General features: G+C 44.7%; 1 protein-coding gene across 3 annotated transcripts in view; it reads right to left on the minus strand.

Annotated features, from left to right (window-relative positions):
* LOC144115671 (poly(ADP-ribose) glycohydrolase-like) overlaps positions 1-13,739 on the minus strand; it is an 84,497-nt gene that overhangs the window by 44,024 nt on the left and 26,734 nt on the right. For all 3 annotated transcript variants that reach the window (XM_077650130.1, XM_077650127.1, XM_077650129.1), the window contains exon 14: positions 4,156-4,292. In XM_077650130.1, the coding sequence (XP_077506256.1) occupies positions 4,156-4,292 (137 nt within the window). The remainder of the gene's footprint in view (positions 1-4,155; positions 4,293-13,739) is intronic.

Below are 13,739 nucleotides of genomic sequence, written 5' to 3' on the forward strand. Positions count from 1 at the left end.
TCGCGTTTTTGTGATAAAGGAGCTGGTACTCTATCGATACAAGCCAACTTCAATTTCTCCTCAGTGTTCCTTTAAGAGTACCAGAGTGGATTCCAAGAGAAGGCAAGCGTAGCAGGCGGCGGCAGAAAGTATAGTGGGCGGATAAGATAAAGAAGTTTGCGGGGATAAGGTGGCCCCAGCTGGCACAGGACAGGGTTAATTGGAGCAGAAGTGCCCAAGTGGTTGATCATCCGCCCCGCATGCGGGAGGTGCAGGGTTCGATCCCCAAAGCTGTCGAATACCCACCGGTGACACAATGGGTACAAACTTTCTGCTGGTCTGGTGCTCAGCATATTTAGGGTGAAATGCTTGGGAAATGAGTCTTTGACCCCACCTTGAGAAGTCGAAAATACCTTGTGCCATGGCGCTCTTTGGCCATAGGTGCCCTTGTGCCATAAAAATCCATAATCATCATCACCACCATTCATGAGGCAGGATATGTGAGGCAAAAATCGTACACTACTACTATACTAAACATCATACATAAAAATCATACTAAACAGCATGACCAGAAATTTGGCTATGATTCGGGCACAAGGTTTTAGCACATGACATAGGTTGTTGTCAGGACCAGTGGCTGCGTTAGTTTTTAATTCACATCACGAGAAGTTTCAGTATCAAGTCATGCAAAATATTTAGGACTAACACAGTTTCAAGGCTCAGCTGGGCTGTTATATGTGCAGATAGCATGGATTTGAGGATAATTATTAAAGTGATTAGTTTTTTCAGAGTTGATTAGTCCTTGAGCAGTTAGACTGCAGGGATGGAGCTGTCTTCCTTACCAGTAGGTACGATATATTTTTCCGCATTTCTTTTCGATTACCTTTGAGTTTATCACCAAGCAAGCCACAGAAATGATCTTTGGCTTGTTTTATGTTTATTTTGATATTTTTCATGTGGTTTTTTTAACAGTTTATATACCTCAGCATCCTTTGATAGTTTGGTTCGGTTTATGGGTATTTAATGTTCCAAAGCGACTCAGGCTATGAGGGACGCCGTAGTGAAGGGCTCCGGAAATTTCGACCACCTGGGGTTCTTGAACACGCACTGACATTGCACAGTATACGGGCCTCCACAATTTCACCTCCATGAAAATTCGCCCACCATGGACCTCAGCTGATGTATCACTGGAACAGACGGCATCTTCGATTCAGCAGAAACTTAATTTCTGCAGTGAACCAGTTTTTTACATCTCTGTTCACTGAATAGTACTTTGAATAGTATGTATTCGTTGGCCAGCAAAAAAGGCAGCTTGTTCCTTAATAGATACTATAACTAATGAATAGTGCAAAGAATTACTGTATTAAAGTACACTTTTACAGCAGGACTTTAATCAAGGACAAAAGCCTGCAGGAAATTCACGCCAAGGTGCTTATACCAGGAATGGGTAAAGACAGATCCCATCGGTCTATCAAAGTTTGAAAAAAGCAGATTAAGTGTGAAAGTGCAACCACCGCAAAATCTTGTAGGGAAGTCTACAAATTAATAAAGACAATTTGCAGTGATCATCCTTTATTTTTAGCAAAACAACAAGAGTACAACACAAGGAATTTGTCAGTCAAACGCAAGGAAGGCATATTAAAATCACTGCCAAGTAGACAATCTGTCTTCTGACTCTGGACTGCACATGACAGATTTTTTATAAAAGCACCCGGATTGTTGCTGCCAGGGCTACAGTAGAAAGCGCAAAATGCAACATGCACTGTATCATGCAACCTGAAATAATGGATGGAGAGGGAGAATTATGAAGTAACAATATTAACCAAGTTTATTTTGTGCACTTATGCTTTGTTTACAATGCTTTGAATAATAAAACTGCGCCCATTGGAAAAAAAGTCTAATAAGACAGTTCAACTTAATACTTACATTACAAAGGAGCTTACTGAACGCCGTCATGAAGCATTGCAATCAATCAATCAATCAATCAATCAATCAATCAATCAATCAATCAATTTTATTTACCATTTTTAATATTAGAGCAAAAGCACTATTCTTATGGGTAAACCCCGAGCAAGATCTTCTGGTGTTCGTGGATTTGTGCCAAGAAAAATAAATAAAAATAAAAAGTATCCGTGACTGGTTTGGTTTGGTTTAGTTTATGGCGGTTTAACGCCCCAAGGCAACTCAGGTTTCGAGCACCTGGGTTCTTTAACATGCACTGACATTGCACAGTACACGGGCCTCTAGAATTCATCATTGAGTTAAGCCAATTCAGTTTTCAATTCCTTCGACATCCTTCGTTCGAGTCACAAAGTATGCAGCATATACACAAATTTGGCAGCAGCGACAACGCAAATACACACAAAATGCTATAGGCAGTAATATCAGGAAGAATTAACCTACAGCAAGAAACAGGAAGCTCTTAGACGTGGCCTGCCACTGGTCATCGTTGCTACCAAGTGGGGACTGAAGCAGTGCTCGGCGTTTTTTTGCAGCTTGCTTCCCTGATGTAGGCGCAGATTGCTGTTGCAGATACGGGGTTCCACCGACGAGCAAGCTTCCAGTGATAGCTGGGCTTGGCTGGTCACGTGGTAGTGCAGCTGTGTGGGTGGAAATCTGCAGCTAGAAATCGGACGAACTTAGACGTGATCCGCTGTTGGTCATTGCTGCTACCATGTAGGGACTGTAGCAGTGCTCGGTGTTCTTTTGTAGCTTGCTTCTGTAACCGAGGAGCTGACTGTTGTCGCAGATACGGGGTTCCATAGATGAGCAGGCTTCCAGTGATGGCTGGTCACATGGTAGCCACAAACAGACAGCCTCAGATGGTGTGAAGTGCAGCTACGTGGGTGGAAATCTGCAGCAAGAAATTGGACGTGCTTAGACGTGGTCCACTGCTGGTTGTCACTGCTGCCAAGTGGGGACTGTAGCAGTGCTTGGTGTCCTTTTGTAGCTTGCTTCCATAATGTAGGAGCCGATTGCTATCACAGATATGGGGTCCTACCAACGAGCAGGCTTACAGTGATAGCTGGGCTTGGCTGGTCACGTGGCAGCCATGAACAGTCGGCCTCAGGTGGTGTGAAGTGCAGCTGCATGGGAGGAAATCTGCAGCAAGAAATCGGACGCACTTAAGACGTGGTCCCCTGCTGGTCATCGTTGGTGCCAAGTGAAAACATGGCCAGATACCTCATCACTGCAGGAGTGACTTAAGGAGTCGATCATCAAGGGGGCAAGGCAAAGAGCATTACTGGCAAAATGCAACAAGATGGCTAGCAAAATGAACTTAAAAGTGGCAACTTTAATTGCAACGCAAGTGGGACCACCCCTTCCGCATTCCCTCACCACACCTAAGACAAAGTGCCGGCTGTAGAATTCCACCCCAAATGCAGTGTTCATGATGATACATAGCCCATTTACTATTCATGGTTCAGTTTCGCAGGACTACAAGCCCTGTGATTGACCTAAACACCATCACAAACTGGAAGCGCGAAAACGAAACCACGCCGTTAGATGTCCCAGCATGCGACCTGGCTTGCTTTCAGCCTGATATGTCTGTCACAGCCTTTCTTCTTGTTCTCTGTAGCCTAAGATACACAGTTGCATGATTCTAATAGACAAAAATTCAGAAAAATCAAAGCGGTCGCTATGAAACAAGAGCAGCAGTGCCTGTGCATGCCACAGTTTCACCCATCTTGAGCAAGTCCCGCTTCCATGAGCGCCGCGTCTCTTAGCATAGTGATCAAAAATGAGAGCATCGCTGCCAGTAGTGGTGACTGCACCATGGCACAACCGAATGATGTGCCACGTGGTGCTGCACTTGCATGGGAGGCTCTTGATGACGCAAAGCCTAGCATTACTGCTCAATTACACTTTTTCCACGTGCTGGCAGTTGATTTTAGGAGGAAAGAGCAAGTTAACTGATCCGACAAGTGCAAGATACTGCCGTTTGGAATTGCTGCGATATTTCAACGTGAGTTCAGATGAACACGAAATTTCATAATTTCTCAATCTTTAGGAGGTCTGAATACATTAAGGTACAAATTAAATCAAATCCAATAGCAAATACTATTCGCAAACCCATAATTGATGTAACTCACATCATGCAAGAATAAAACAGAGAAAATTACAAACACAATCCCCACCCTAAAACTAGCATGCAAGTTTTAAAAAAATACTTACCTGGAGCATACCATGCCCTTCACGCTCAATGAATCCAGATGCAGATACAAACACATTGCTGAGCTCACTCTTCGCCCTAGCCCACTCAAAGGGTTGAGCCAGGCAACGCCGATGAAATGTCAGCATTCCGGAAGGCTCTATGCAGCAAAAAAGAATGCTGTTAAATCCTTCGAAAATAACCAACTAGGTCCTTCAATATGATGCTTAGCCAAGGTTGCAAGTACAATTGTGATCAAAACGTACGTGTGTGTGCAAAAAATTTTTATTTCAGCGCAACCACGTAATCCAGCCACCTAAAATGTGTCAAGGTATGAAGGGACAGCATGCTCAATCCACAGGTTGTTAACATTACCATGCGAATGGGTCACGAGGCAAAGCTACAATGAACTTTTTCCCTGAGAACAAGCGCCCCGCAAACTTCTGATCGCGACAGTACGTAGTTCTTGAATGAGAAGAAACAGCATGGGTGTTCAACACAGTGAAAGTACTCTTTTTAGCGAGTCCCACATCCCTGCAATATGCTCCAACACTTGAAAAATTTAGTCACAGTCATTCAAGATAAAGACTCATAAATTAAACAATACAGTCAAACCCGATTATATCGAACTCGGTTTGATCGAATTATCCTTTACATCAAATAATTCGAGCACAGTAAAGTTATAACGTGAATGTATAAGAAAATCTATGGCTATATCATACAAAAATTAGCCTTTACATCCAATAGATCGAACTTTGGGCAACACCAGGTGACTCAATAAGCTGGCATTCCCTCAACATATCTCCGGGGGTTAGCTTCCCTGCAGGTACAATCGAACTGCAGACAACTCCGGTCGATTCAAGAAGCTGGCTTTCCCTCAGTACATCTCTGAAGGTTAGCTTTCCCGCATAGACATGCGGGTGTTAAAGGGGCTGCGAAACACTGCTTGAACGGATGCCGGTTACACTTCACATGGATTCTTTATGTCACACAGATGCTGACTCAAAAAGAATTATGAGAATCGAAGCATAGGAACGGGAGTTATTCAATGAAGAAATTTCAAAATACAAGCAAACAAAATTCTGCCCTCAACTCGATTTTTGCGCAGCTTCCCATTCCCATTTCACTCTCCCAATGACGACACTTAGTGCGACCAATCAAAACAGCCTATCTGAGCATGTGGCGGAAGTTTGCACTCCATGGTTGCCTGTTCTCTGTAACTCGTTCATGCCAAGGCTGGCAGCACCGTTTGCATGGTTACAACAACCATGTGAACGCCCAGCTGACCCAGCGATGCTTCATCGTCACGTTCCCTGATCAGTGACGTTCCCTTACTTATGGATCCGAACTCGAGCTCAGACACATAATCAGACACATTTAGCATAGCGCGTACCACTACAGCTTGCCGCCTACCATCGCCCGTCGCTCCTAGCGCACTGATTGGTCACGGCGAGCAAGGAGCGCGCGCTGTTGACGGGAATGTGGTGCAATCTGGCGCTGCCACCCGGTGATCCTCCACATGCTGACGATGCGCACTGCCTGCTAGATGTGAAACGAGCAGACCCTTCCTTGGGACCGAAATGAACGCTTATAGAGTGTAATGGCTCGATCGGATTGACTCCGCAAAGCTGCTCTCAGACACATAGAGAGTAGCCATAAGTGTTGAGTGCTAGGTCGTAGGATGTTTACAGAGAGGCGCAAAGTCCGTCGATGCAAAAAATAGCCAGAGCCTCTGGCGGTGTATTTTTGTTTTACTTGCTTTACAGTGTTTTTATCTAAGGCAAACAAGTTGGTTTTGTTATTGTAATATAAAATACAAAAACTTGACAAAACGTATCTCTAGTTATTAACACAATTTAGAGTACATTTACTCTTTGTCCAATCTTCAAGCTCCCACTAAGTGATGTCATATCCGCTGCTAAAAACCGCCACCTTATGGTGACACCGTCAGCACCACGAATTTGTTTTTGCGAGCTAATTAAAATATTAAAAACCGCAGTACACGCGGTACGACCGATGCTAATAGCATCACAATAACTCATTCTATGACACCAACAGCCAAAACAATGCACTGAAAATGTGTTTCGGGGCCCCTTTAATGATGCTATGGCGTTACGCAGCACGTGCAAACCAATGGTGTCGTGGATTTTCCATTACGTAGGCTGCGGGTGTGTACCCAGCCAACCAGTTGCATCCGCATCACCCGCGTTGTGCGGTCCACACATTAATTTCGCATCGTTTTGTTGTCTGTGTGCGCGTACGACGGCAGCCGCGAAACGGCAGAACATCCCCTTTTCCATGAAACTGGAAATTATCAAGACCTGAACAAGGTGAGAAGAAATCTGAAGTTGCTTGCCATCAACATGAATGGATCGACGAAGCTTGGACCACTCATGATAAAAAAAAGCAAGTCTCGTGACGCCTGCAAAACATACTTTCGGTTTTGGTGACCTACAGGTCCAAATGAAGCACGTGAATGACCAGCAAACTCCTTGCCAAGTGGCTGAAGGCTTAGAACGACGACCTAATAGGCCAAGATCGTTACGCCTTTGCCCACTGCTGCAGCGCTAGCTCCAGAAACACTGCACTTCACTTCCTGCCGATGAATACAGCGTCGGTGCTTCAACCATTAGACCAGGAAATAATCCACACATGAAGGTTAGTTTTAGAAAATGGCTGATAGAACGGCTCCTGCAGAACATGAGGACTAGAAGAAACTCAAAAATCAACCTCTTAGGCGCCTTGTCTATGCCGAGTGGCTCGTGGAATGGTGACAAAAATGAAACTGTACAGATCTGCTTACAGCCAACACTCTGGTCTCTGCTTTCCTGGAGAAGACGGAGCAAATTCTTTGTCAAGTGAGCTCAACGAAGCCGTCGTGAATCTTGGATGACTAGTGGAACCAGTTGTCCAAATTTGCTAGTGCTATTTTTATGGGGCAGCCATAGGCGACTTTTTCTCCGTGAACAATGTTGATACTGCGGGAAAGCTTGCGCACGTAGACATCATTGCCAACATAACGGATAACCAGGGTACCACTGATGCGAATTGTGACGAGGACTTGAGAGAACCTGTGTCTACATGCTTCGACGTGCTCAGTGTCCCCAGCATGGTTTGTCAGTATCGTGCGTCGATAGAAGGCTGCGGTCTCAGCTGCTCGTAGTCCATCGATAACATTGAAAAATCTGTTTTCTACGAGGCACTGAAGATCAAAATAAATTCATGACTATTTTACTTGGTAATCTGCGCATAGTAAGTGACTATCAAAGAAATACATTTTTTACCATCTCATAATGTTTGTGTGTTGTTAAATCTACTGCTACTTTTATATCAAATTACATGTTACATCGAACTCGTGAGCGTTTTTTTTATTTTAGAGTTCAATATATGCGGGTTCAACTGTATACCTGTATTGTTTTCCTCTAACAGTATGATAAACCTACAGGATCACATCTCATCTAGTGCTGAAACTTAGACGTAAACAAACCCATCTGTTATCTTGAGGTCCTTTTGTAAGCTGCCCAAAATCTCATGCAGCAGAGATAAAATGCTGAACGCCATGGACTACTGAATACAGCTTTCCTGTTAGAACTGTACCACAGTATTAATTTAATAAATGGCATTCTAGGTGAAACAAGCAAATTTTTCCTGTTTCATTTTTGCATACACACACACAAACTAAAATGAAAAAAAAAATGAAAATAGATTTTTGGGGAAAGGAAATGGCGCAGCAGTATCTGTCTCATATATTGGCAGACACCTGAACTGCACGCCGCCATAAGAGGAGGGATAAAGGAAGGAGTGAAAGAAGAAAGCACTAAAATATCAGAACTGAAACATTATGTAACACTACTCAATTATGTAGCCCTACTCATAAGCAATAAAACACAAAAACTTGGTTTTTGCATGGAAATTCTGAGCAGTGACTGCAGTACAGACATGCCCATCTGACCAGCAAAGTGAGGATTCACAGAATACGGTGCCAGCTTCAACTAAGGCTTGTTTGAAATGAAACCGAGTCCACAAGCTAAGAAAAGAAATAAAACAGAAGCAGAAAACAAAACGCCATGTGTGTGCATGCACTCACATACACATGCAGACACAAATTTCGTGATAATTGCTCTGTGGAACTCAAGGAAGCAGTCAGCCAACTTATAGATATGTCACATTTACTTTCACTGATAGACCATAGAGGCTTGTTGCATGCACTGGAACCTAAAGCAACCTACCCATGTGCTAAAAGCAGCAAATGACATGTGCAACCAAGCTACTGACTACCTTAATTTGAGTAATAAGTCCAGCCCGGTTATAGCGAAATAGCGGTTACAAAGAAGGAATTTCAGTTTCATTTTTGCATTTTTAATAAAATTTGGGTCTGGTTTTAACGAAGTAAGCAAAAGCGCGCCAGCAGATATAGAAAAGAGATTTCGTACCAACTGAAAAATAATCCATCAATCAAAACATTTTTACACCTCTGTGAAAATAAGGGCAGAACTTGACTGAAATCAGCCTGCGTGGTGTCTGCTCTCTCGCGGAGCAAAAGTTTGCTTCAGTGCATCACTTTGCGATGTAACGTGGTGCCATCCTTGAACATCATCGAGCAGGCAGCGCAGGAGAAAAAAATAAGTAAAAAAGAAGAGAGGCGATTTTTTTTTCCGTGACGTAACGAAGGGCGGTCAACTTAGAAATCACGGTTCTTGAATTTCTGTCGCCTCGATTCTCACCACACCGAGTGCTACAACACATGATGGCGTGATAGTGCACGTTAGTCTGCTTCTTACCTTTGATATCTCATGACCCCTGACTTCGCCTGGTCAATTTTAGACAACAGACTTATACCCCTGTCACACGGGACTTCTTCTCGGCCTTTGCCGTAAAGTTGTCTTACTGCGCTAAAGGAGGAAAACCGAAAAGGAGCAGCGATGCTGCTACACGGCAAATCCAAAGGAGCTAGAACGCGGCCTCCTTGAATGCCAAAAGTCACCGCTATGTGTGAAGCGGCGCTAGTAACATTATGAAATTAAAGCAGACGGTAGCACTTCAGCTAAGAGTGCTTTCGTTTATGTTGGAAAAAGTAGCTATCACGATAATAAACGAGCGTTCTGACGGTGAGAAACGAATATTTTGAAACAAAGTTTTTTTTTTTTTTTTTTCATCGTTCTCGGTCCGACCACGGTAGGCGCACTTTTCCGTTCGGCTCCTCGTCGTGTTCAAGAAGCGTCCTTTGTTGCTTGTGTCTTTGTGCACATAAGCAAACTCAAAACACGCACACAACAAAGAGCAAACGAAGAAAAAACAGCAAAGCAAGATGCGCAAGCACGTGTGTATCTATGCGGCTGCTGAAAAGCATTCAAGTCCTTTCTTAGCAGTGTGGATGTCTTTAGTCATAGCCTCCTCTACGGTTAACTGCACTGTAACGCAAAATTAACCATGAAATAAGATGAATTAGATATTTTTTTACGGTTTCAAAACTAAAAATTGCGTCAATTTTTTATTCTTTGAGCTCGCTAGCTGGCGCTGCCGTCTGGGTTGCTCCTTTAAGCAACTTTAAGGCCACTGACGGCCGCCTTTATTGCTACGGACCTTTATCGCAAAGGTCTCGACGCTTTGCCGTGTAGATGCGCGTCACGCGCCTTTGGGGCAAAGGACCTTAATTTCTAGGGCCTTACAAGTGCCCGTGTGACAGGGGTATTACTCCATTATACCCTATCTCGGAACTGACTCTGACTGTCACCTGTGGATCCTCGTTTTTTTGGCTATGTCGAGTCTTGCGAGCTCTAGAACCTCGATGGGGAAAAGAAGTGGTTGTTAAGTGGAAGCCCACGGAGCCGATGCCCCCCCCCCCCCCCCGGGGGGGGGGAATCGAGGAATGTACGTCGAGGCGTGACGCCCGCTTAGGGTGAGAGCTGCGCATTCCACTGGGCTCGGACCGGCGAGCCCTGGGCTCCGCCCACTAGTACATACGATGCATTTGCTTTGCTATTGGTCCAAATTGGTCGAGAGCTAGATTACTCAAGCTCCGCCCAATTATCGAAGGGGTTAAAACCCGCGGGAAACGACGACTTGGGACGAGCGCGCCGAGTCTCAAGCTCGGCCGTTTTTAACAGCCTTTTTTAAACAGCCTTTTTTTAAACTGCCTTTTACTCACCTGCCTTTTTATGTCAGTGCCGTCTTTAAAAAATAAGTTTTGTTCTAAGAAGCTGGAATTGCTGCCCCAACCGGCAACATGTCGCCGGACGAAGACCTGAAGTACTCTTCGTACTGCTAACCGCCGTTCCCATCGGTAGGAGAGCAGGAAAGTTTAACTGTGGTGTCTTTGAAAAAGAAGCATGTCATTCTGGACAAAGTCCCCCTAAACATCAACAATTGATATCACACGAAAGTGTGAAATCGCGCAGTCCACACTTTCAACCATAATCAAGAATGGAAGCAAGATGGACGCCATTTTCAACGACGACACTGGCAGCGCCACATACGGCGGCGTAGAAGCCGGACTTTACAAGTGGTTCTTGAATGCGCGATCAAAGGGCATCCCGCTCAATGGGCCCATCATGCTGGTGAAGGTCAAAGACTTGGGTTTCGCTCTCGAGCACGAAGACTTCCAGCCAGGAAATGGGTGGCTCCGGCGGTTCAAGATGAGGCACAACATTATGTGTAAAAACATTGTCCGGGAGGCCGCGTCTGTTGACGAGGGATCACTTCAGCACTGGATGGCCAAGAATCGCGATCGAATTCTTGCGTATTCTGACAAAGACATCTACAACAGAGATGAAACAGGACTGTTCTTCCAACTGTTGCCATTGAAGACTCTTGCAGTCGAAACAGACAAATGTGTTGGAGGAAAAGCCAGTATAAACCGGATTACGGTGCTGACCTGTGCGAACATTGGCAAAGGCAAAAAACCGCGTGGCTTCATCAAGGTGCTCTCTATGCCAGTGACATACGTGAGCAACAAGAAAGCATGGATGACACGTGACATTTTTGGCAAGTGGCTTGCCGACTTCCGACAAATATGGTCCGAAGGAAGCACAAGGTACTGATATCGCTTGACAACTGCACTGCGCATCACGTCAACGCACACTTGAGTGCTGTCGAGGTTTTGCTCCTGCCACCAACTACTACCGCCAAGCTGCAGCCCATGGATCAAGAGGTTATTGGCACCGAATTGTCGAGTGCCAAGCGATCAATGTTCACACTGCCAACAACGTATGTGGCCGACATGAAGATCCCTTTGGTGAAGGCGATCTTCGCAAACGGAGCTAGTAGAAACGCAAAGCACCTGGCCATCGCACACTGCTTCGAGAATGCCGGATCCTCCCGAAGCAGCACCGCGGACACGGTGCCTGCTGGGGACGAAGCTGCCACGGATGACATCACTGCAATAGCTGATGGTGCCACCACGACAGCCTGCTTAGATCAGCTCTGGAAATCGGCTATCGGGTTGTACCTTGTGCCTATGGGTCTGAGTCACTGGACTTCATTTTCGCCAATGACGACCTTGTTGCCACGGAGGACTTGACAACTGACGAAATTGCTGGGTGCACCATGGAAGCGGCCACAGTGGACAGCACCTCCGACAGCGATTGCAAGGACGTTGGTTGTGCCCCTAAGCCGGTGACCTCCACAGCAGCTATCACAATGGTTGACACTATACGGGTGTACCTTGGGAGTTCAGAGATCAACCAGAACTTCGGTTCACAGTTGGATGACATCGAGGCCACGATCCTGAAGTCCGCACTCGCGAAACATGTTCAGGAAACGCTGGACCACTTTTTCCAGCGTCAATAAATAACTCTGCCTATACTTGTCTTTTTTTTGTAATAGTCCAGATATACCAGTATAGCGGATATAGCAAAGCTATTTCCGATTCCCGTGGACTTCGTTATAACCGGGCTAGACTTACTATGTGAATCCATCCTTCACTGCACATGCATGTGGAGTATGCATTTTATTTTTCTTAGCACCGTTTCCTTGAATGATTAAACAGTTATTTTTCTACAAGGGCCTTTTAAATTCTACTTCATTTATAGAAGCAGAGCAGTCCATAAATTGGTAAAATATGCATTAAGACTTGCCATTCATTGAAAGTAACTGTATATTTTAATGATCTCCTCTTGTGCCACTAACAGCAATGGGTACAGCTAAGTTTTCAAAAAAGACTGAGTGCCGTAGGTGAGTGAAATCAACAAAGTGCTGCTGAGAGCTATGTGGCATAGACTGCACCATTTTTTGTTCTGCAAAGTTAGTTAATTGGTTAAGACTAACTATAGTAGGATACAACTTAAAAAAAACAGCAGTTAAGACTGGGCCACAGTCTGTGGCGTCTTGTATTATTCCGCTAGCAAATTACAACAGTAAACAAAACCGCCTTTTTAATGTTTGACTTTATACAAGCCAAGTATCAAAACTCTAGAGCTTATAACTTTTTTTCTCGTGGTTAGCTTCTTGCTTAGGTGACAAGAGAAGTTTTAACAACGGACTACTTTTCTGTCATGGAGGAACTCAGTGCAGCGGTCCTGAGTGTGGGCGGAGCTTCACTGCAGACTTCAGTTGCATCTGACTATAGCTAGCTTTTTAAATATTGGCTTCAGGAAAAAGTTTCAATTTGGAAGTTGCAGGTGATGTTAAAAAAGAGCAGAATGAAATGTTTGGCACAAGGCGCCATTTACATAAGATTTTTTTACCAGCCAGAGAACAAGGCCCACAAAATACAAAAACTACGACGTAATAATGGTGTTACTTCAGCGTACCCCAAGACACGCTCTCTGGGAACAAAATATGGTCAACTCCTAAGTCTTGATTTGAAGCAGCGCAAGGCTGAAAGCCAAAGAAGAGAGATGAGAAAGAAACGGACGACACAGCACTGAAACCTAACATTCTGGACTTGCAGATAGCCACAGCGATGAATTGCACAAGGCGATGTGGTTGAGAAAACCAAGACGAAAAAACAGGGCCCTTTGTACTAGAAATGAAGCTTGAAAGCACAAGCTGATGGGCGAGTTGGTTATTCATAGTTTGATTTGAAGCAGCGCAAGGCCGAAAGCCAAAGAAGAGAGACGAGAAAGAAACGGACGACACAGCGCTGAAACCTAACATTCTGGACTTGCAGATAGCCACAGCGATGAATTGCACAAGGCGATGTGGTTGAGAAAACCAAGACGAAAAAACAGGGCCCTTTGTACTAGAAATGAAGCTTGAAAGCACAAGCTGATGGGCGAGTTGGTTATTCATAGTTTGATTTGAAGCAGCGCAAGGCCGAAAGCCAAAGAAGAGAGACGAGAAAGAAACGGACGACACAGCACTGAAACCTAACATTCTGGACTTGCAGATAGCCACAGCGATGAATTGCACAAGGCGATGTGGTTGAGAAAACCAAGACGAAAAAACAGGGCCCTTTGTACTAGAAATGAAGCTTGAAAGCACAAGCTGATGGGCGAGTTGGTTATTCATAGTTTGATTTGAAGCAGCGCAAGGCCGAAAGCCAAAGAAGAGAGACGAGAAAGAAACGGACGACACAGCACTGAAACCTAACATTCTGGACTTGCAGATAGCCACAGCGATGAATTGCACAAGGCGATGTGGTTGAGAAAACCAAGACGAAAAAACA

This window comes from Amblyomma americanum, chromosome 1, assembly GCF_052857255.1.
Source record: "Amblyomma americanum isolate KBUSLIRL-KWMA chromosome 1, ASM5285725v1, whole genome shotgun sequence".
Taxonomy (NCBI): domain Eukaryota; kingdom Metazoa; phylum Arthropoda; class Arachnida; order Ixodida; family Ixodidae; genus Amblyomma; species Amblyomma americanum.